General features: G+C 35.8%; 1 protein-coding gene across 7 annotated transcripts in view; it reads right to left on the reverse strand.

Annotated features, from left to right (window-relative positions):
- Positions 1 to 25042, reverse strand: part of FNIP1 (folliculin interacting protein 1) — a 155382-nt gene that overhangs the window by 21972 nt on the left and 108368 nt on the right. For all 7 annotated transcript variants that reach the window (XM_077911561.1, XM_077911563.1, XM_077911560.1 and 4 more), the window contains 6 exons: positions 22790 to 22925; positions 20754 to 20955; positions 15957 to 16042; positions 5398 to 5544; positions 4366 to 4535; positions 38 to 1463 (listed from right to left, as the gene is read on the reverse strand). In XM_077911561.1, coding sequence (XP_077767687.1) covers positions 38 to 1463; positions 4366 to 4535; positions 5398 to 5544; positions 15957 to 16042; positions 20754 to 20955; positions 22790 to 22925 — 2167 coding nt within the window. The remainder of the gene's footprint in view (positions 1 to 37; positions 1464 to 4365; positions 4536 to 5397; positions 5545 to 15956; positions 16043 to 20753; positions 20956 to 22789; positions 22926 to 25042) is intronic.

Below are 25042 nucleotides of genomic sequence, written 5' to 3' on the forward strand. Positions count from 1 at the left end.
TTATACAGGGTCTATTAAAGTTAAAACTTCTACTTACCCAGGAAAAGGTATCTCATCCTCTTCTGCCCAATCTTCTTGCTCTCCTCCATAGTAACTGCTTACTTGTCTAGTCATATCATGACCTGTATCTTCACTTTCACTATCCCCAAGGGCACTATCTGAACTTTCATTTCTTGGAATGTCCCATTCAGTTCCTACAGCAATTTTTTTCTCTGAACTCTCTTTATCCCCATGGGGGACAAGAATGGAGAGTGTATCTCTTTGGTCCTGCTGAGGAAAGCAGGTTTTACATGAATCCTGGTGAACTTTTTCTACACATTTACAAAATTCACTGTTCTGTTGGCTATTTTTTGTACACAATCCTTTTGAAAATTCTAACATACAGCAGTGTTCCTTAATGTCTGTACTTGTTTTAACTGCAATAATATCATCAATAGTCCTGGTTTCAATTGAATCATCATTAAAATATTCATCAAATAAGCTCATGCTTTCTGGATCTGAATGATTCCAACAGGGAAGTTCACAGGTCTCTCCAGAAACCATGTTTGGTATATCAGACTCTCCGGATTGGTCCTTAACAGTTGTTTGTTTAGTTTCTTGATGCTGCTGATCATTAGCCCCTCCTTCCTTCAGTGGTTTGGTGTGGTGCCTGGTAATCTGATCCACCACAGCCTGACTCCTGAGTTCAGTATCGGAGTCAGGTGACATAGAATCTCCAATCAGGAAGGTAACCTTTGTCTGTGATGCTTCACAAGAAAACGCAGCAGTCACAAGCTTATCTGGAGGTTTTTTTTCCACAACCATTCCTGTGGATCTCAACACTTTGCCTGTGTGATTACCTGAACTCAGCAATTCCTCACTATGCCATGTTTCCTCTGCTGGCTCTAAGCCTGATTTTGACAAGGCACATTTGTCTACTGGAGCAGATCCTGTGCAAACAACTGTCTCTAACTTAGTGTCAAGGCAAGTTCTTAATTTATCTCTGAACTGTTTAACATCAACAGCATTTTCATCTTGGCAGTCAGAGGGAGAAATCATTTGACACTCATCTGAAATTCCTAGCAGCTCCTTAGAGCTGTTTTGAATATCTTCTCTCTCTTGTTGTGAAACATTCTCTATATTTTGCCCAAGGAGTGGACGACTGCAATATTTACAGTTACAGTTAGGAGTCCTTGTTTCTTCTGGGTCTTTAAAAAGCAAACTGCTTTTGTTTCTATGCATTGTGATAAGCACATACTCAGATTCTTCGATTTCACCTTTCTCTAAAGTTGTAGTAATTACTGTGCCTGGCATAACGATGGCTTCATCTTCTCCATTTTCTAAAAGATGAGTTTCTTGAAGTTCAGAGCATCTTATAAAATAAGTAAGAAAATAAAGCAGCCTCTGGACCATGTCTTGTCGTTTGCCAACCACCACAGTCCTCGCTAATCGTACAGGAGAACCAATAGCGCCATACAAGTCCCCTGCAATGGAAAAACAGTTAATGGACACATCCTCTCCTCATGTAGCCAAGCAGGCTATTTCAATGATCAGATACCTACTCTTATAGCAAGATTGCTAGTTCAGGTTTTACTCTTAGTTCTTTAATAGGTGATAGATATAATTCAGGAGGATAAGATGAGGACAATTCAGGAGGATAAGATCAGATAAATGGTGTTAACCAAAGAGAAAAGTGAATAGAGGGACTTTCTAGTTTCCTCTTTAAACAGCTCCTGTGGTTCTGAAATCTCAACCGGAGAGTCAATTGTGAAAGTCACATTGACCAAGAACATTCTCTGTGCCAGGCCTCATGCAGAGCACTTCACTGGGGCAGAAAAGTACTATCTAAAGGATTATGCTCAGAAGGATTCTATGCAGAGAAGAGAAAGCATAATATCTATTGGGGGGCAAGGAGAGAAGGGGGTTATGGTAGAATGGAGCAGAACTGGAGTAGTCACATCACACACCTAACCTTTCTTGATGTGAATCACATCCCTAAAGCTTAACTGTTGTTGCCCTACCCAGGACCCCAAACTAGCTCCCATGTTTTTAAAAGTCTATGTCCCCTTCTAATTCCTAGAGGATTGCGTACTTATAAAAAACCACAAAGGAAAGGAAGAGTGAGATCTATCCTAAGAGGAAGAGAAAGGGCAACACATTCAGCCACATGATTCATTTTCACTTCTGTATCCACACCAGGTGCAAACAGCCATTACAAAAGGGGGGGGGGGGGACCTAAGAGTTATCAATGTAATTTCTGTATTTATGCTATAGCTTAAATCAGATGAAGAAACAGGTGCCAAAGTACTCTTAAAATAGAGAATACATCATTAATTTAAATCTAATTTTTAGTTAAATTGTCTGTATACATACTTTAAAGCATAACTCCTACACTTTTTAAAGGAACAAACATAAAAAGATCTCAGGTAAATATATGCTATAAACAGTATTATGACAATTCTTCTCTGATTAATACAATGGCTCTATTGCTATCATGCCACTGTTCAAAACTACTGCTAAGGTTCTCATGAATTAACAAATAAACTGAACTGCTTTGGCATGGCAAGTGAGTCTTTCCTGACTGGTTCCACTTTATTTTTCCAGGTTTATCTTCTTATAATTACACTTTTTCACCATTATTTGCAAAAAGTCCCACATAAAGCAGACTACTTAAACTGGAACACTGAATCTACTCAGCACTTTTAACACCTAGGCACCTTTCCTCATGCTACATACTTGCCTTCTCCTCTGATTCTCTGTCAGTCCAAGTCTTCCGACTTAAGCATCCTCCCTTGAGAAAAAGTAAGCTTCCCTAACTGAAATTTCATTAATTTTACCATTTCTCTTACAGTTCCTTTTTGAATTATCATTATTGTCCTCGTATTTATTACCATTAGTAATAAACTACCTTTTTTTTTTTTTTAAAGATTTTTATTTATTTGAGAGAGAGAAAGAGAGAGAGCATGCACAGACGCATATGAGCAGGAAGGCAGGGGCCGAGGGAGAGGGAAAAGCAGATTCTGTGCTAAGCAGGGAGCCCAACAAGAGGCTCAATCCCAGGACTCCAAGATCATGACCTGAGCCAAAGGCAGACACTTAACCTACTGAGCCACCCAGTGGCTGGCTGTGTATGTGGGAGCAGTGGAACATGAACAGGCAGAGTGAGGAGAACAGGAAGGAGGGATTATAGAAGGGCATGAGGAAACTTTTGGAACTGATGAGAATGTTTATCACCTTGATTTTGGTGATGGTTTCAGAGGTATTTATGTTTTGACATAAATATTAATACTTACAAAATTGTATACTTTATATATGTGTTTGCTATGTGTCAGTTACTCCTCGATTAAGTAGCAGAAAGTAAAGGAAGGATGGAGAAAGAAGAGAAAGAGAAAGGGAGGGAAGTTACATGAATAAGCTACATGACAACCTGCCTGGCAAGCTCACTCATCAGCACAACCTAAGGGGAGTTTCTATCAAGTCATCAAAATGTTCTCTTTGGACTCCTCCTCCATGACCTAACAGCAATAGAGTAAGAGTAGGAATAATAGCAGTCACATTTACCAGACACTGTTCTAAGCACTTTACAAGTATTTTCTCATTTAACTGTCACAACTTTATGAGGTATGTACTATATATACAATTATCCCTAATTTATAAACAGACTGTGACCCATATGTGGTCTGCCTGACTTACATCCTAAACTTTTAAGCACCATGCTATAATGCCTTCTTAATGATTGTCAACTTATAAACTACCCCTTTCTCCTTGGTTACCCATTTATTTAATGGGGTCTCACACTAGGGAAACATTGTCCAAAATTACTCAACAAATAGAAGTGGCACACAGAAACCTCAATGACTGCTTCTCAGTTAACCAAATTTATTCTAGCTATCATAGGTAACTTTGATTCATTCTTTCTAGGCAAAGTACATAACATAAAACACCCTGAAGACTGATGTTATAAGAAAACCAGTCATGATCCTGCTTCTCTTGCTCTAATTCAAGTTCTGTAGCTATAAGAAATTGGTATTAGACTTAAGATGGAGATTTTACAATTCAGCAGACATGAAAAGGACAAGGAAAGAAGAAGTGCTTTAGAATGGAGAAAGGGGCACCTGGATGGTTCACTGGTCTGCCTTTGGCTCAGGATGTGATCCTGGGGTCCTGGAATCGAGCCCTACATCAGGCTCCCAGCGGGGAGTCTGCTTCTCCCTCTGCCTATGTCTCTGCCTTTCTCTCTGTGTCTCTCATTAATAAATAAATAAAATCCTTAAAAAAAATGGAGGAGGCAAAACATTTTATTTATGTTTTTGCTATAAAATAATCCGCATAGTTATAGAAAAGTCTAAGTGCCATGCATAATGTAAGGGTTTTCAGACTACATACCTAGTTGTGCCCAAAGTGGGTTATACGGATGAGTTTTTGCTAACATGTCCACACTCTGGGAGGAATGCTTTTCTAAAAATATTTTTATAGGTGGCTGTCCATTTGGCATGACCGTTGGAACCCAGGCAAGATGATTGGTCAGAACTGCAGTAATGAGTGCTGGCAGGAATCTGAAAACAAAACACATCCTATCAGATTCTAGTCTGTCTTCATTAAATCTAATGTAAAATGCAGCAACAGAATAGAGCAAAGAGAGTACATACTCTCATGTGGCCAAAGAGCATTTGAAAAGGAAAGGAAAGGAAAGAATAAAAGACAGGCATATCAGCTGGATGAAAATGAAGTTTGCAGTTGGGTGAGAGTTAAAAAGGAATCTTTAAAATAAAAATAGTATTCACACAGAGCTATATCTGATCATAATTACAAAACAAAAATAACATTTTACTTGAAAAACTGGTTTCTCTTCAGCGTTTAATCTGAAAAATTAATGAGTCAACCAATAGGTCTATACATTTCCAAATTACTGAATGGGAAATTGAAGGAAAGTATTTAGCAAGCTTTGTCTACCATCAAAAAGAAGAAAACATCTAAATTACTCATCTAGATTCTAGGAATTTGATAAATGGTTACAAGTAACAGTATGATAAAATATCACATTAAATATGTATCATTGAAATCCTGGCCCTTTTTTTTTTTAACTCATTTTCTATAGAATGAAACTGTGTAAGTAGAAACAATTCAAAAAATGGGAAGGCTCAGAGAGTTCTCTAAGTTGTCAGGAATTTTAACTTAACACATAAAGACCTTTTGGCTGTTTTTCATTCATTTCATTCATTTTACTATTTTCTGTGGCCTTCTTCCATGTCCTTTCTCTTAAACATCCTTCAGAATTCTGTTTTGGTTATTAATAATATAAAATAATTCCAAAGAAAACAGTTGATTATTTAGCTTTTATAATTGGGTTTGATCACAATCTAGGTATCAAGTTATAATAAATAATAATATATCTAAGATATAAAGAGAAAGCCATACTGATTTTTGGAAGCATTTTCCATTAGAAAAGTGAACTCCTTCATGAAACGATGACAAAGCTGGTTCTTTTCTGGAGTCCCCGACATCATTGTAAGCCAGACAGGCTCTCCAATTCGTGGCATTGTGTAAAGATTACAAATTGTTGTTCTAAAAAGAAGAAAACCCATTATTAAATTCATAGTTCCCAGAATTACATACTCTTAAATTTTATGTTACCAGCTTGGGCCTCACAGAGATTATTCAAGCTTTCAAAAGGACACACTGAATCAAAGTCATTCCTTCTTTGTCACCAGCATAGTACCACAGGAAATAGTCTGCACATGAACTCAAAATATGTTGCTTCTGGTGCTGGCTCTACTCTCAAAGATTGTGTGCCCTGGGGTAAATTACCTCCCTATTTTAGTTTTTATTTTTATTTTTTAAAGATTTTATTTATTCATGAGAGACACACACACACACAGAGGCAGAGATACAGGCAGAGGGAGAAGCAGGCTCCATGCAGGGAGCCCGTTGTGGGACTTGATCCGGGGTCTCCAGGATCACACCCTGGGCTGAAGGCGGTGCTAAACCGCTGAGCCACCCGGGCTGCCCACTTCCCTATTTTAAGCATCAGTTTCCTCCACCTGTAAAATGAAAGCATAGGACTGGATAATTTCTAAAGCCTTTCCTGCTCTACATTTCTAAGGTATGACATACTTAAATATAATGTAAATTATCAACAACCTAGAAAAGAAAAATATTCTGATTTAGATAATAGCTTATCCATATACTCACTCAAAACAATAGTTTATCAGCATCATTTTGTTGACTATGTTGAGACTCTTTAGTAAATTTCTAAAGGATGATGAGGATACTAAATCTGCATACTGTATTTTATGACTTTCAACCTCCTGAAATTTTTCCTTGAATCAACACAAGAGAGCATTATTGCACAATTATGATGATGATTTCCTGGCTGTCTCTTGCATTTACTTAGACAATAGCTAGTCCCATGACTTGCATTCTCTCCTTAAGGCTTCAAGGATATCTTTAAGATATCAATCATTTTCCTTCTACATTAATATCTATTCAGCCAAGTCCTATACACTCACTAGATTAAGCAACTCCTACAAAGTTGAGTCTTAAGAAACTAGCTGATCTCTTGGAAGATACAGAATGGTGCTGTACTTTCTACTCTCTAGAACAGTGCTATATGACAAAACTTCTGGCAAAGATGGGAATACTCTCTATCTACACTATCCAAGATGGCATCCCCTAGCCTTCACATGAAATGTGGTCCGTTTGACTGATGAATTCAATTTTAAATTTTATTTATTTTTATTTAAATTAAGTACCCACATGTGGCCAATGGCTACTATCTTAGAAAGTATAGCTCTAGAAGTTCTCTGAGATCTCTGCAAGCTCTAATACCTACTTCAGCATAATTCTCTAACACCTAGAATCCAAAAAAAGGAAAAGAATTCTCTTGCCTGTACAAGTTTTATTGAACCTTGACCCAGTATGAACACAATATAAGGGAGAAAAGTGACACAGATGACATTAAAAAGTTCTTGGTAGGACATAATATCACAGTTGAGAACTTTAAAATAAAATGGAAATTTTATTTAAATTTATTTAAAATAAATGGAAAGAGGTAAAGGAATTTACAGAGGAAGATGTGATCTGAATATCAACTAGGAATATGTGAAAATGCTAAATGCTAAAGTCTATTAAACATGTCCAGATAAGATGGAAAAGCAATCACCAGTGTTATACCTTTCAGTTCTGATGTTTCAAATGAACATTGGCGAAGGATTTGAAAACAAATTACTATAACAAATAAAAATGGAGAGTAATCTTACTTAAAATTCAAATTATAGACTTAATAAAATTCTGCAACCCAAAGCATAGAGAGGAATGTTAAGTGAAGTGGTAAGGTAGATAAACATATGGGTTTATAGTGTTCAAGGTAGGGGACATGTACATAAAGGAGCTAATCTGAAAAAGACGCCCAGGACTCACAAGGGCCTGGAAAAGTTGAGGGCAGTAGTTAAACAGGACTATAAACTGGGAGACTAATTCAAGATCTGTAAATGGTTGGTGACCCTCTTCTATACCCTATTTTCCCAAAGAATGACTATAGACAGAAGAGCAGATGTAGTAACTGACTAGTCCAAAGAAGTAACATTGCCCAAACCCTTTCTGGTATTTGAATCTTTCACAATACATAAACATATACAATAAATGTTGTGGCTTTAAAATGTTATGGGAAGAAGGGACGGCAATGAGGAGGAAAAAAAATGTCTTAAATATGCCTTTTCAAGAAGTGATAATGAAAACAGATTGAGAAACATTGTCCTTCACTTTAGGAAAGTGAAGTTCTAAGTGAGTTCTAAGCACTAAGTGAAGTTCTCCAGTTTGTGCCTAATTATGCACGGAACTCCCAACCTGTATTTTAGTGCTTTGCCCTCAACTATGGATAGGCAACCCATAATACCTTCAAGGACAGAGGCACACAAAGAGAAAAACAGAAACACACAAATATACAAAATGACTCCAGAGAAAATAGTAAATAATACATTCAGGAAAAGGGAAAACATGAAAGAGACATAAAAGATCAATCAAGAAATGCCAGTTACTAACAAAAAGAATTCAAGAGAGAGAGGACAGAGAAAAACAGAGAATCAGAGAAAGCAGAAAATTTACCAGAACTGAAAGACAAGCTAGTGCTAGAGCTATACTAAAGTTTAGCTATACTAAAGTTCAAGGACCAATGGGCAGGTATAAACTCACGGCAGGAGATAAATATGCTCCAAAATTGATAAATCAAGAAATAGCTGCATTAAGTATACTGCTTAATAATGTGCAGATACATAACAAAAGAAATAGGTAAGAGTTAAAACAATATTCTTGGGAAATAAGAACAGGGACGAGAGTGATAGGATGGAGTTCACTTCTTTTCGTTATTAGATTTCTTGGCACGTTTTGTTTCTTAACCATGTATGTAAATGTACTTTTCGGATTAAAAGAAACACCATATACATGAATGAATGAGCTGATCAATTAGTTTTTCATGAATTTCTTAAGTATATTTGTGACTACTACAAGTTCATGTGTCATGGGTCAGAGACAATTCACTATCATTAGTATAGTGGTCAGCTGAAGACATTAGCTTTAGAGTTTTGGTGTCTAAGGCTATGTATATGACCTCAGAGTATCAAATGCAAAGAAGGTAAAGAAATTAATTATGCAATAATGCTTCTCATCATATACAATTTTACGTTGTCATTAGCAATATAGAACTAACAGGGCTCTCTTCTCCCCTAATGATTATTCCCTAATTCATGGTAAATATGAATTTTTAGTCATCCCTTTATTGTTCCTGACTGACCCTAAAGAATGAAAGATTCCTTTAGTTGGAAGAGAACAGTGGACCTGATTTAGTTTTCTTTGATATGCATGAAGTTAGAGTCCAAGAACCTCATCTTTGCCAGATGGCTCCTAATTAAACATGCTTCCTGTTTCTCTAGTTTCATGGTTTCTGCATGCATGTGAATCATTTCCTTCCTCCTCTCAACTACCCCAAACTCATTTATTCATCTGGTCTCAGATAATCACATACTTTAAAAATGATACAATTGCTAATTTTTAATAATAATTTAAAAATTTAGTATGACAGATTTTCATTATTTACAGTAAGGTTCTACAAAGCTGACGCAAAGAATTAGCGAACACTGAATCATGTTCCTAGGGTTCCTAGGGTTCCTAACCTATGGTTAGGTTCCTGTGAGTCTCTCATCAACATTTCTGTCAGCCTTTCAATACATAACCTTGTTTTATTGTGAGTTTCTGTTTAAAGACACCTTATGTAGTACACTACTGATTCATTAACACTGAATTCATAGCCAATAGCACTATGACTCATGCCTGCATGAACCTTACATGTATTTTCTCTGAGGGCACATTATGGCTTGCTTGTACTTTGGAATATTACAGCATTTCAGCAGTATACTGCCAAATCACTGGGGATTCTTTTATTTTTACTTATGTTTTTAAAAAAGCCTTTACTCATTTATTCATGAGAGCCACAGAAAGAAAGGCAGACACAGGCAGTAGGAGAAGCAGGCCCCCCGTGGGCAGCCTGATACAGGACTTGATTCCAGGACACTGAGACCACAACCCAAGCCAAAGATATACAACCACTGAGCCACCCAGGTGTGCACTGGGGGTGATTTTTAACAGCAAAATCACTAACAAAAAGCACAAAATGCCAAAAAAAAAAAAAAAAAAAAAAAGACAAACCACAAAACTGCCTCTAAAAAGATGTCAAGTAGGGTATGTGTTTACAGAATAAGAGCTGAAACAAAAAGGCAAATCACTGTCTTTTTCAACCTCATTAAGGAATGTTATCATGCTACTCAAATTTTTCACTGAACATCCAATTCCAGCTGACTTGTAAAGAGCTTGGAAGTCATCACTTTAATCCTCACAAGAAAAAGGCTGAACAAATTGAAAATCAATGACTTTGCTTAGCTACATCACAGCTAAGGTTTGCACATGTTACAATTGATCATAAAAGCACTGTGAGTATAATATGAGGCTATAAATAAATTTCAGCAAGTACGTGAATTCACAATTAATGAAAATTAAACATATATATTAAAGTACTTCTTAAAAAAAGTACTTCTGACAAACTTCTTAATAAAAATTTAGAAGCTTATAAAGTACTTTAAGTTTTATTTATTTGAGGGGGAAGCAGGAGGCAAGGGAGAAGCAGACTTCCTGCTAAGCATGGAGCTTAACACGGAGCCGGATCCCAAGACCCTGATATCATGACCTGAAGTCAGAAAACACCTGAGCCACTCATGCGCCCCTTATAAAGTATTCTTAAGAATTTGTAACAATGTTTAACTGACTTACATAGGCCTTTCATATTTGTACAATGACTGAAGTGAAAGAAAGTAATAAAAAGGGACGCCTGGGTGGCTCAGCAATTGAGAGCCTGCCTTCAGCCCAGGGTGTGATCCTGGGGTCCCGAGATCGAGTCCCACATCAGGCTCCCCGCAGGAAGCCTGCTTCTCCCTTTACCTCTGTCCCTCTGCCTCTTTCTCTGTGTCTCTCATGAATAAATAAATAAAATTTTAAAAAAATCTAACAAAAAAGAAAAGGTACACAAACATGACATGCATTTTCAATGATTTTATGACTCATACATATTGTAAATTCTAGGCAATACTAAAATTCTAATGCTAAGCCATATATATTCTCTAATAACAAACCAATTAACTCATAGGTATTCAAAATTCTTTTGAATAAAAACTTTATAACCGGGGCAGCCTGGGTGGCTCAGCAGTTTAGCGCCGCCTTCAGCCCAGGGCGTGATCCTGGAGACCGAGGATCGAGTCCCACGTCGGGCTCCTTGTATAGAGCCTGCTTCTCCCTCTGCCTGTGTCTCTGTCCCTCTCTCTCTCTCTCTCTCTCTCTCTCTCTCTCTCTATGAATAAATAAGTAAAATTTAAAAAAAAACTTTATAACGTAAGAGCAAGATCAGCATTCTATTAGGAATTAATTTTCTGACAATCTTTACTATTCTGATAACTTCAGCTAGGTCTATAATGACAGTTTCCTCAGACCTCAAATAGGGACTCTTGGCCTTTTTCCACAAAGCTAGTGACTGTAGAAGAAACCATCAATCCATTAATGTAAATAACTGTTCCAAGTACAAGGGCAAAGACTCACTACTTTGTAATACTGCAAAATGTGATAAACTCAGAATACAGCAAGATTCTTTTAGGCATGTAAGCAAAAAGAATTGTTCAAACATATATTTGTAATAATTACAGTCTAAACTCAACAGAATGATTTGAATAAAATAAAACTTTTAAGAATTATTAACAAAATACCCAATCATTCGTAACACATTTTTTTTTTTTAACACATTTCTCTTAAAGTTTTATTATCCACTTCAGGAAAAGCAGAACTCTTAAGAATCCTTGGTTGAACTTTAAAGCAACTACAGATTACATTTAGAAATTCGAAAGATGAAAACTTTTCATACTTTTCAAAAACCACTTATATCCATGACAAAGGCATATTTTATAGGTTTCTCAGAGAAATCACTCTAGAATTCTTTTTTCCAAATTATGTAAAGTAAAATTTTCCAACTATGTAAATAGAAATGACTGGGCTACAAGAGAATGTATGAAGGTCAAAACTGTCGTAAACCATGAGAAATACATAAATAACCATTATACCCAGCTAATAATGTTTTAAATTATGGTATTAGGTTCAACATGTCTTGGTTTCAATAAAGCATAAGAACTTCTCCCCCTCCCCCCCCCCCAAAAAAAAAAAAAAAAAAAAGAACTTCTCCCATTCTCTCTCAAGAATTTCCAAGCCCAGAACCTCTTTATTTCAAAGTAAAAATATTCTCAAACGTTAACTCTGACATCCTCTCTCAGGGTTGTACAGCTGCAACTGTACAATGCAGGACTGCAAATGTAACTAGCATTGTAGTGGTAGAGGTTTGGTCATTTTTCTCCTTAAAAACAGTTTCAACAAGTAATTCCCAAAGAGACTGTGAAATAAAAATGCTAGGCTCTAGACCTACTGATTTGAAATCTAGGAGTTTGGGAAACAGTTCTTGTTACGTTTGTCTAGTTATTAGCTAAGCCACCATATTTTTCTTTTTTAATCAGAGGTTTTTAATGTAATTTAAGTTCCAAATAAATTCAATTTGAGTTTTAACTAAATCAATTTGAGTATTAACCAAATGAGGTTTTGCAATTATATTTCAATTCAGCATGTTTTTACATAAAAATATTGATTAAAAAATATCTGAGTAAAGAGCTTGGAAGTCATCACTTTAATCCTCACAAGAAAAAGGCTGAACAAATTGAAAATCAATGACTTTTCACAAAATTTAGGTCAGAGGATAAATCATCACCCTGAAAACTAAACAACAATCACAGCTGAGACCACCTTTCCTGAAGCAGATGCTTCTAGGGCCAATAACTGGTAGGAATGCTTAAATAGCAATTGACTAATTGGTGTCACAATGAATATGAACTACCACTGAGTGATTAAAAAACTCCTTGGGTGTCAGTCTTAGGAAGACTGCCACATTTTCAGAATCAGGCCATACCATCAGATTTCCATAATGAAGATCAAAGAAACATCCTTTTGTGTTTCAGATAGAGGAAGCATAACAATTCTTAAGTGCACCTAGGGCATCCTCCAAAACAAACATCTACTCTCCAAGGGTCCAAGTCCATATAAACTAGTCTTGTCTGACCTAAGAAACGGGCAATTAGACAACTCCAATTGCTACTAGCCTTCCTCACTCATCCATGAAGAACAAAATAAAGGCCAAGAAACACTTCTGAAGGTCAAAACCCAGGAATTCAAGCTCACTAAAAAGAATATTTAATCACAAAATTATAGAACACTTCCTCCCCCATTCCCACCACCTCACCACCAGACCATTTCAACAAAAAATTGCTAAAAGACAAAAACACAGTCTGAAGAGACAAAGAAAGCATCAGAATCAAACTCAGATCTAATGTACAGATTTTGTTATTATCAGGGAACTGAAAATAATCATGATTATTATGTAAATGGCTCTTATGAATAAAGTAGATAACATGAAAGAGCAAAGAGATGGAAACTGACTCCAAAGAGAATGTTGGAAATCAAAAACACTGTAACAGGAATGAAATATGTCCTCCATAGGCTCATCAGCAGACAGAACACATCTGAGGGAAAAAATCACTGAGTTTAAATATATGTCAGTGGGAATTTCCCAAATTAAAAAGCAAAGAGAATAAAGGATGAAAAAAATTGGAACAGAATATCAAAGAATTGTGGGAAAATTACAATTTCCCATACATATAATGGAAATACCAAATGAACAGAGAAACAGATAAAATATAGGATAATGACTGAGAATTTTGAACAAATAATAACAGCAAACAAACCAAAGATTCAAGAAGCCTATGAAGCACCAACCAAGATAAATATCAAAAAATCCCCCACCCTGAAATATTTAGGTATTAATATTTTAAAATATACAAGATCTGGGGTGCCTGGTTGGTTCAGCCAGTTAAGCATCCAATTTTTTTTTTTTTTGAAGATTTTATTTATTTATTCTTGAGAGACACAGAGAGGGGCAGAGATATGAATAGGCAGAGGGAGAAGCAGCTCCATGCAGGAAGCCCGATGCCGGACTCCATCCCGGGACTCTGGGATCATGCCCTGAGCCAAAGGCAGACACTCAACCACTGAGCCACACAGGCATCCCTAAGCATCCAATTCTTGATACTGGCTCAGGTCATGATCTCAGGGTCATGAGATCAAGCCCCACATCAGGATAGGCACTGGGTGTGGAGCTTAAGATTCTCTCTCTCCCACTGTCCCTCTCCTCTTCCTCTCAAAAGTACAAGATCTAAAGGGCCTACCAAACTCTAAGAAAGAATATCTAAATAAACAGAGAGATATTTCATCTTCATGGATAGAAGACTCACTGTCACTAAGATGCCAATTTTTCCCAATACGATCTAGAAATTCAATACAATCTCAATCAAAATAACAAGTTACTTTGCAGATATCAACAAAATTATTCTGACTTTTATATGAAGAGGCGAAAGACCCAGAATAACCAACAGAACATTGAAAGGAAAGAACAAAGTTTGTAGGCTCTTACTTAACTTTAAGAATTAATCTAGGGGCACGTGGGGCTGCTCAGTGAAGTATCTGACTCTTGATTTTGACTCCGGTCATGATCTCAGAGTGGTGAGATCAAGCCCTGTGTCTGGCTCGGTGCTCAGCACAGAGTCTGCTTGAAATTCTCTCTATCCCTCTCCCTCTGCCCCTCCTCCCAATTGCATATATACACACATGCATGTGACTTCTCTTTAAAAAAAAATTAATCTTAAAAAAATTGTTCTAAATTGCCTCTAGAAATGCTGAGGGAATACATTTTTATTTTCCATTTACTTCATCTGTAAGAAACATTATTATGCTCTGATTTAATTATAAATGGCACCTCAAATATAATAATCTGAATTCTCAAGATACAGGTATGAACAAATAAAATTATAAATAATTCTACATATAGTTCATATATAAAGAGCAAAGATGCCAATGAACTAAAGAAACACACTGATTAAAAATATATTACTGAATTAGTGTTTAGTGTATATAGTTTCAGTGTTGTAAGATGCAAAAGTTCTAGAGTTTTGCTATACATACTTAACACCATTGAACTGTATAGTTAATGATTAAGATGTTCCAGTTAATGTTATATGGGGTTTCTTTACAACTACAAAATGTTAATACTTTATTATAGTATTTGTTAGCATGCTTCATTCAGTAACTTAGGAAAGGCCTGAAGTTAATATGCTAACATATAAAAATAATAGAAGTATCAGCTTCAATATAATTTTCATTTGTACAAATTATTTCCCCCTTTCAAGACAAAAAAAAGAGAGAATATAGGTTGAAATTTTTCTCTAATTTGTTTTTCTTTAAATTTCCCCTAAACATGAGTTTAATGAACAAAAATGGAAGATTTTTAAGCTTACTTTTAATGCCTTTTATCCTAATAATTATAAATAAAAGATGAAGGACTAGTAAATTTCAGTAAATTTCATCTTTCTCCATAATTGAGTTCAGTGGATGACTATTACACAACAGCTATAAAGTAAACTCTTTAAATTTAAATAAATTAAAAACATGACAGAACACTCCATATTGGTTATCTTTACCATGCAATTTCCATTTAATGCTTACCTATAACTCAATTTCAAAAATTACATAGACTATTGTTGAGGCAATGAAGTCTCTCGTTTTTAGAGAAGGTAAAAAAGACACCAGGTTTACTTTCACTGTGGTTTACTTTTAACACAATATAAGAAAAACAAAAATAAAAAATAAGCAAAGTTGAAAACATACATGAGTTTTCTCTGTCAAATTTACTAAATACACCACTCCATAGTTATCTCCATTAACAAAAGGTATGTGTGTCGGTATGTGTGTGAATGTGTGTATGTGTGTATGACATCCCTAAAGTTTCAATGTAATAATCCTCAAACAGCACAAGCTAAAGCAGGCTCTCACTTCAAAACATAATAATCCATTTAAACCAAACAGGAAGATCCCTGCCCCAATATGTGACCACACAGTTGTCAGTAAACAAATACGTAATCTGTTTTTCTAAAAATGAGATACATAAACTACAGGTAATAATAAACCTTAATTAGTGCACTTAACCAGTCTCTAGGAGCCCAAGAGAGAGGACAAAGCACGTTTCTGGGGAAACAAGACCTCCTCTAGTCATATTTGCTTCTGTAATGGTTTGGTACTAAAAACCATACCACTGATGAATCCCCAATGTGCCTGGGTCCCTAGGACATTCAATATTTAATAACATAGAAGTGGTCTACTGAATTACACCCTCTTTTGACCATGGGACAGGAAATTTTAAGAATTAAATTTTATTAGAGTAAGCTAAAGAAAATAAATAAATCTTCCTGTGCACACTGGAGACAAGTCTAAATCATGAAAAGCTGGAGAATATGTACCTGAATTCATTTAGGGCATCAACTATTCGATTATATGCCAAACTCCTCTGACTGGCATCAGCTGATCTCCGGCTCATTTTCATAGCCTTTAAAGCAAAGAAATAGTTAACTCTTACAATGATCACAGACAAAAAAAAAAGGAAGAAAAAAAGTGAAAGACAAAGTCACTTTTTTCTACAACATTCTACCATCATATAAAGGCAGCACATTATATTTATAGTGGCTTTCTTCTTTGCATTTTTTATCATTAACAATTATAACAAAATCCAAATTTTTCAAATGTTAAATCTCTTACTGTAACTGTCAAATGACAATATCAACACAAAAATAAACTGATGTCGAGAGTTTCTGGGTTACGTAAAACTTGTTTTGTTTTTTTTTTTACACATACAGAGCAAGACACAATGATATCTCAGTAATAACAGCTCATGGCTTCCTCCAGTATTTCACAGATGAAGTCAAGTAAGCCTTGTCAAGTAAACATTTTTTAAAATCTAAAACATAAGGATTCTAAGGAAAGATATCTCAAGTTATTAATAATATTTGCTTTCCTAAAAACATATTTAGCCAAGGTTGAGAGGCCTTGGTTTAGGCAGAAAAAAGGGAATCAGGATTAGCATTATGAATGTCAAAAAGAACTTTGTAGTTTTTTAGACTTTTTCAAAGAGAATGGACTTCTGTATTCCTTATGTAATTAAAAATATTTTAAATATACATATAAGAAGTCAGACTTTAAGGCCAGAATTCATGTTCATGCACATCCAACAGCTTCATAAGGTAAAAATGAAACTTATTTTGTTTTTACAAACTGTTGAGATTCCCAATTTATTAAAAAAGTGAATATTCTTTAGCTAGAATTAAACACTATTCTTAATTTTACCAGCAGTAAAAAATTAAATTTAGAGTATAAGTCTCAAAAGGTAGCACACGCTTCAAAATAATTCCCAAGGCACCCAGAAATAAAATCCATTTATTTTGATTAAAACAACAACAACAAAAACAACAAATAAGTGATAACTGTGAAAACTGGCCCTAAAAGAAAACTTCTTTGGGTGGTCTGGTATTTACTATATTTCATCATTAATTAACAGCTATAAAACTTTTTAAATTAAGTCCCATTTATTTATATAAAGGTATTCATTCATTAAGCTTTATCTTTCAGCTATAATAAAAAACGAGATGTTAAACTTATTGAACAAATATCCAAACAACTCTAAGTACTGCAATGTATGCTTTTAGGTTATAAAATGTCAAAGATGGGGGGATCCCTGGGTGGCTGGCTCAGCGGTTTAGCGCCTGCCTTTGGCCCAGTGCATGATCCTAGAATCCCAGAATCGAGTCCCTCATTGGGCTCCCTGCATGGAGCCTGCTCTCCCTCTGCTTGTGTCTCTGCCTCTCTCTCTCTCTCTCTGTGTCTCTCATGAATAAATAAAATCTTTTTAAAAAATAAATAAAATAAAATAAAATGTCAAAGAATTAAAACATTTAAAAAGTAGTATGAGTTTTATGCCTGAATATTTCAAGTCTTTTTTTTTTTTTTTTTTTTTATGATAGGCACACAGTGAGAGAGAGAGAGTCAGAGACACAGGCAGAGGGAGAAGCAGGCTCCATGCACCGGGAGGAGCCCGACGTGGGATTCGATCCCGGGTCTCCAGGATCGCACCCTGGGCCAAAGGCAGGCGCTAAATCGCTGCGCCACCCAGGGATCCCTGAATATTTCAAGTCTTATACAATATTTCAAAAAATTCTCCCCGTAACTCAAAAGGTCAGTTCAGTGGCAGCTAAACATTATGTGTATTGACTTTGACAATATCAGATTACAAAAAGGAACAGCAGCCAACTGAAGAAAACGTCAACAAGTTCTAACTTCTGAAAAAGTAAGTGAAAATGGCCTTCACTCATTTGTTTGGTAAAAACGCATTGCTAATGATCTATTTGTCCTCTGATGGATTTAATGTGAATAACAAACATCAGTGTATTCTCTAGAGGTGGATGAGCCTCAGTCACTGCTGACTTATCCTCTGCTTTCTAGATCATTCAAATTGGTCTTCCTCTCTCTAGCCTCCTATTCCACTGTCTTCTAAAAAATGTACTGCTATATTAGTCTTCCTAAAGCACAATTCGGAGACAGTTTTAACAACAAACTCAAAACTTCTGGCAAGCATTCTAGATTCTTTGTGGTCTAGTTCCCATTAATTCTGCCAGCCATACCACCCACTACCCCCCTCTTGTATCCTTTCCCTTCCATATACTGTCAAAGGGATTAAGATTTTACCCCACTGATTCATTACTTTAACTTCCTGGGAATCTTTTCTAAAAAATAATATGGAAAATTCACCAGGATCTTAACTATAGTGTAGCTATAATAGTGAAAATGTAAAAATGACCTAATAGGAAAACTGTTACCTGATTTGAGAAAATCCTCTCAAATATATTTAAGAACAATTTACAATGACCCTAGAAATCTGTATGTTGCAATGATGAATTTTTTAAAATAGGCATATAATTAAAATAATATGGACACAAAACAATTCCAATCAAGTGAAAATACAATATACAAAGGAAAAGACCTGGAAAGACTTTCAGCAAAATGTTACAGTTATTTTTGGGTGGGAAGTATATCAATTTTTCTAGTTTCTTGCTATATCCAATTTTCAAAGCTTTGTATTTAAAAAATCCTATATACCCCTTTAAGATGCAGTCCAAATGAAACATCTTCTCAAAAGGAAGTCATTTTCCTTTCCTATGAACTTTGCTTATCTTTTTTCTTTTCTTTTTTTTTTAAGATTTTACTTAATATTTACTTGACACAGAGAGAGAGCAAGCATAAGCAGGGAGAGTGAGAGAGGGAGAAGGCGGCCCCCTGCTCCAACACAAGGCTCGATCCTAGGATCCTGGGATCATGATCTATGCAGAAGGCAGACACTTAACCAACTGAGCCATACATGCACCCCTTTTTCAGTTGTTCTATGTTCTATCTTATATTCACAATTTTCTTTCTTGTATATAAATTTATTTTATATACTATCAGCAACATGAGACACAACTTAACACTCCTACCTTCTTAAAACGCTTCCTTCACTTGGCTCCCCTTAAAAAAGTATCCTATCTTGTTTTTCCTTTTACTTGAATGGCCAAATCTCACTTCCCTCTGCAGTTCTTCCTTAACTCTTCAAATTTTAACTGCTGAAATGCTCCACAAATCAAGCCTAGGATCTCCTCTCCTTTCTTCTCTCAGTTTCAAGGCTCTAATACCATCAATATGCTGATGACTACCTAATCTGGACCTTTCCCCTAAACTCTAGACTCACATAACCCACTTATCAATGTCCAAGAGGCATTTCAAACAAACACCAGACTTTCCTCCACCGAACATATTCCATCTTAATCTTTCCCATTTCAGTACTGGCAACTCTATCCTTCTAAGTACTCAAGTGAAAAATTTCAAGCCTACTTGTACTGTTCTCTTTCTCATACACCCCAATTCAGTCCATCAACTAATCTCATTAGCTCTATTTTCAAAACATATCCACAATCTAACCATTGCTCATCACTTCCAAAATAAGTTGGTTTGAGTAGCCAGCCACCATCTCTCACTGAATCACTACACCACAGCCTCCTAACTGGTTCCCATAACATCCACCTTTGCCCCTAGAAATCTGTTCTTCACAAGCAGAAAGATTGATCCTCATAAATAATGTCATTCCTCTGCTTGAAACTCTCCAATGATTTCCCATTTTTCTTAAGAGTAAATGCTAGTGCTCTTACAATGGTATCCTAAAAGTCCTTACATAATCTGAAGTTACTTCTAACCCAGCCCTTTGGTTTCCTTACTTTGCTCAAGCATCAGGGTTACTCCTAACACAAGGTCTTTGCCCCTACCTGGAGAATTTTTCCCTCATATAGTTGTGGCTCACTTCCTCCATATTCTGTATCAAACGTCATTTTATCAGAAGCCTTCATGGCTAGACAATAAATATTAGCAGTAACTTCAGCATTCCTTATAAATCTGTTTTATTTTTCCCCACAGCATTTACCATAATCAAAAATCATATATTTGGGGTGCCTGGTTGGCTTAATAGGTTAAGTGTCTGACTCTTGATTGTGGCTGAGGTAATGACCTCAGGGTCATGAGACAGAGCCTTAGTTCGGGCACTACACTGGACATGGAGCCTGCTTAAGATTCTCTCTCTCCTTCTCCCTCTGCCCCCTCCCTGTTTGGCATGCATACTTGTTCTCTCTCAAAAAAAAAATTAAAAAAAAAACCACCTTCTATATTCTTTATTTTTTTTTTAAAGATTTTATTAATTTATTCATGAGAGACAGAGAGAGAGGCAGAGACACAGGCGGAGGGAGAAGCAGGCTCCATGCGGGGAGCCTGACGTGGGACTCAATCCCGGGTCCCCAGGATCACGCCCTGGGCGGAAGGTGGCGCTAAACCGCTGCGCCACCCGGGCTGCCCAACCTTATATATTCATTTAGTCATTTGCTGTCTCATGATATCCAGAATGCTGTTTTTTTTGCATATTATCCTCAGTTGCTAGATTAGTGCTTGCCACATTATAGGCCCTCAGACATTTATTGAATGAATGATGAATGACTTTATAACATTTATTAGGTAGTAAGCTCCTTAAAAAGAGCTGAAGTCTATTTTCCATCTCCAGAACACTTTGCAGGGTACTTGCACTGTGGCTGTTAATTTTTCTGCCAAATGAATAAACATGATATTAAAGTAGGAGACTAGGTAAGACTCAGAGGAAAATAAAAGACATAAATCCACAACATGACTGTGCTTACCTGTTCTATTGCACTCTTTAGTTTGTTCATGTGGCTTTCAAAGAGAGGAAAATGTGAAAAAAAGAATTCATTAAATTTGTTATTTTCATCTTCATCTTTGGATAATGAAAAGATTACCCCAATTGCAATCTTCTTTTTCCTCACAATTCCTGGGTTAGGGCCACAGCTTTCATCTGACAGATTAAAGCTTTCTTCTATAGACCTTAAAAATAAATGTTTTTTTAAATTAAAAAAAAAAACACAAAAATAATTAAATTCACAATTTAACCTCCTTGCTAATTAAATGTAAACTAATTAAAGATCTTTTCCTGTTTTATCAAGTAAATCTAAAAAAGTGTATCAACTCTTAGCTCTTTGAGAAATCTACTAGCTATTCCTTCATGCTCACATTTCTATAAGAAATTTTAACAGAGTCAGATTGCGAACATTTTTGTTCAATTAGAAGTCACTGAAAAAAGAGATAACCTCCAAATCATAACCAATCTAAAAATGTCTGAATTTTAAGATTTACAGATGAGTCTGTTAGAATTTATTGTTATATGATCTACTTGTATCTCTTCTTCTGATTCCAGAAGTAAAGTTTTAAAAAGCAAAGACTTAAAAAAAAAAAAAAATCAAAGACTAAAGGGAGTACGTAAAAGAGGAACAAGAAGCTTCATTATCTATAGTTGCTTAACACAGGCTTAAAAAAAAAAATCTTTCAAGAATGAATTAACTTGCCTAATTACAAACATGAAAAACTGAAATAACAAAACATGCAGTATATTAATCAAACACCTGCACAAAAGAGTTAAATAAAACTATAAAACTTTTAGGAAAAAACACTGAATTTAGCAATGGTTTCCTGGATATGACACCCAAAAGTACAGATAACAAAAGAAAAAAGAGATAAACTGGACTACATAAAATTAAAAACTGTTGTGTATCAAAGAACACTGTCAACAGAATGAAAAGGCCACACATGGAATGGGAAAAAATACTGCCAAGCATATGTGGTACAGGATTAATACATCAAATATATAAGGAACTCCTTTACATCAACAACAACAAAAAAAAAATCTAAATAAAAAATGGGCAAAACTATTATATAGACACATGGCGAACAGCACATAAAAACATAGTATCACTAGCCATTCGGAAAATGCAAATCAAAAGCACAATGAGACAATACTTCACACCCAGTAGGATGGCTATTATAAAAAATAAAAAAATTAAAAAAATTTAAAAACCAGAAAATTACTGTTGGAAAGAAGGTGGAGAAATGAGAATTCTTGTGCATTTCTGTTAAGAATGTAAAAATGAAACAGCCACTGTAAAAAACAGTTTGGAATGTGCTGAAAAACTTAATCACAAAATTACCATATCATTCAGCGATTCCACTTCTGGGTATATACCCAAAAAAATTGAAAGGAGGAACTCAAACAGGGTATTTTTACATCTATGTAGACATGAGCATTATTTGCAAAAGCCAAAAGGTCAAAGCACTCCAAATGTCCATCAACAGATAAGTGGAAAAACAAAATGTGACATATACATAAAATGGAATATCATTCAACCCTAAAAAGGGATAAAATCCTGATACATGCTATGACATGGATGGACCTTAAAGACCTGCTAAATGAAATAAGCTACACGTAAAAGGACAAATATTGTAGGATTCCACCTAGATGAGGTTTCTAGAGTAGTCAAATTCAGAGAGACAAAAGAAAATTTTTTTGAATGGTGAATGCCAGGAACTAAGGGTAGGAATGGGGAGTTACTGTTTAACGGATATAGCTTCAGTTTGGGGAGATAAAAAAGTTCTGGACATGCATAATGATGATGGTTGCATAACAATGGGAAGGTACTTCTAATGCCACTGAACTGTACGTCTAATATTGGCTAAAACTACCAATAATTTTTAAAATGTAACACATTTAAAAAGTTTCAAGACTTAAAATACACAGAAATACAAGCCCAAGGCTCTAAAAAAATCATTCAGAATTGTGTTTAAGGGAACCATTCAATTTTATTATAAAGTGAAGGTTCCAACTTACCATCTTGGAAATACCCCATTCTCCAAACTTGTTGTTTGGCTGCGTCGCCAACGTCGCTGGTAACTGCTGGCACAACTTCGGGTAAGTGAGGAGTTTGGAGAGGGAAACGGCGTAATAAGCAAACTGCTGAGAGATGCTGTCAAGTCGAAATAAATGCAAGTATATGTAAGCATTTAAAAATATGTCAATAAGCATAAAGATAAATTTCTTTTTTTAAGATTTTATTTGAGAGAGAGAGAGATAGCAAGAGGGAGGGAGAGGAAGAGGGAGAAAGAGAATGAGGCTTCTCACAGAGCAGGGAGCCCCCCTGCAGGGCTTGATCCCAGAACCCTGAGATCTTGACCTGAGCCAAAGGCAGGCACTTAACCAACTTAGCCACCTAGGCACCCCAAGATAAATTTCTCTTTAAGAAATTTAACAGTAGTGACTCAAATTTTCCATTTTGCTTCATGAGCTTCTAAAATTTTCATTTAAAAACTTAACATCATTGCTGGAGCAAAGTCCCAGAGGAGAAAAATCATATACTAACAGTGCATTGGCAAGAGACTTGTAGACATTCCCCTTTTTATATTCTTACCCTAACCCCCACTTCAGAAGAAAGGGCTAATTTGAAACAAAGCATTATCTCTTTGGCCATGAGATTGCCCCTAGCTTAGTTGAACACTTAGTCTTTAAAAGATATATGATGTGATTCAGGTTTTTTAAAAAAAATGTTAAGTTTGTCTTTAAATTCCAGTTAGTTAACATACAGTGTAATATTAGTTTCAGGTGCACAATATAGTCATTCAGAGCTTTCACAAAACATCCCTTGCTCATAACAAATGAATGCCTTAATAATCCCCATTGCCTATTTAACCCATCCCACCCACCCCCCTCCCTTCTGGTAATCATCAGTTCTCAAGAGTGTGTTTCTTGGTTTGCTTCTCTCCCTTTTCTCCCCCTTGCTCGTTTGTTTTGTTTCCTTAATTCCACATGAGTGAAATCATATGGTGTTTGTCTTTCTCTCACTGTCTTATTTTGCTTATTAGCTTAATACTCTGGTTCTATCTTGTTGCAAATGGAAGACGACTTCATTCTTTTTATGGCTGAGTACTATTCCATTATATAAACATACCAAATCTTGACCCACTCATCAGCTGATGGATACTTGGGCTATTTCCATAATTTGGTTATTGTAGATAATGCTGCTATAAACATGTACTGTAAACTATATAAATGTGCATGTATCTCTCTGAATTAGTACTTCTCTATTCTTGGAGTAAACAGTAGTACAGTTGCTGGACTGATGAGATTCCGTTTTAATGCAACAGCTATATTTTAAGAACGGAAGCTATATTTGAAAATAAGTGTTTGAATGTCATGTAAACATGTCATTTAAAAGCACATCTTACACCTTTCACAATGGTAGAATCAAAAAAAACAAAAAGAGTATTGAGAAGGATATGAAGAGAAAGGAACCCTCACACACTGTTGGTGGGAATGCAAACTAGTACAGCTACTATGGAAAGCCACTATGCAAATTAGTATAGTATGGAGGTTCCTCCAAAAACTAAAAACAGAAATATCACATGACCCAATAATTCCACTACTGGCTATTCACTCAAAGAAAACAAGAACACTCATCTAAAAAGATAAATGTACTCCTAAGTTTACTACAGCATTACTTACAAAGAGGCAAGAAATGGAAGCAACTGAAATGTCTACTGATAGATGAACAAATAAGGAAGATGTATACAATATTATTCAAACATATAAAAGAATGAGATCTTGTCATCTGAGACAACATGGACGGACCTAAGGATATGGTGCCAAGTACAGTAAGCCAGACAGAGAAAGACAAATACCATACAATTTCACTTATATGTGGAATCTAAAAAACAAAACCAACAGAAAGAAAAAGATTCATTAACACAGAGATCAAACTGATGGTTGCCAAAGAGGACAGAGTTTGATGGGAAGGGCAAAAATGGGTGAGGGGGAGCAGGAGATACAAGTTTCCAGTTATGGAATGAGTAAGTCACAGGGATAAAAAAGACAGTATAAAGAGTCAGTGGTACTGTAAAAGTGTTGTATGGTGGTAGATGGTAGTAGCTACACTTCTGGAACACATAGCATAATGTATAGAATTTGTCAAGTCACTATGTTTACATCTAAAACAGATGTAGGGATCCCTGGGTGGCGCAGCGGTTTGGCGCCTGCCTTTGGCCCAGGGCGCGATCCTGGAGACCCGGGATCGAATCCCACGTCAGGCTC

This window comes from Canis aureus, chromosome 10, assembly GCF_053574225.1.
Source record: "Canis aureus isolate CA01 chromosome 10, VMU_Caureus_v.1.0, whole genome shotgun sequence".
Taxonomy (NCBI): Eukaryota; Metazoa; Chordata; class Mammalia; order Carnivora; family Canidae; genus Canis; species Canis aureus.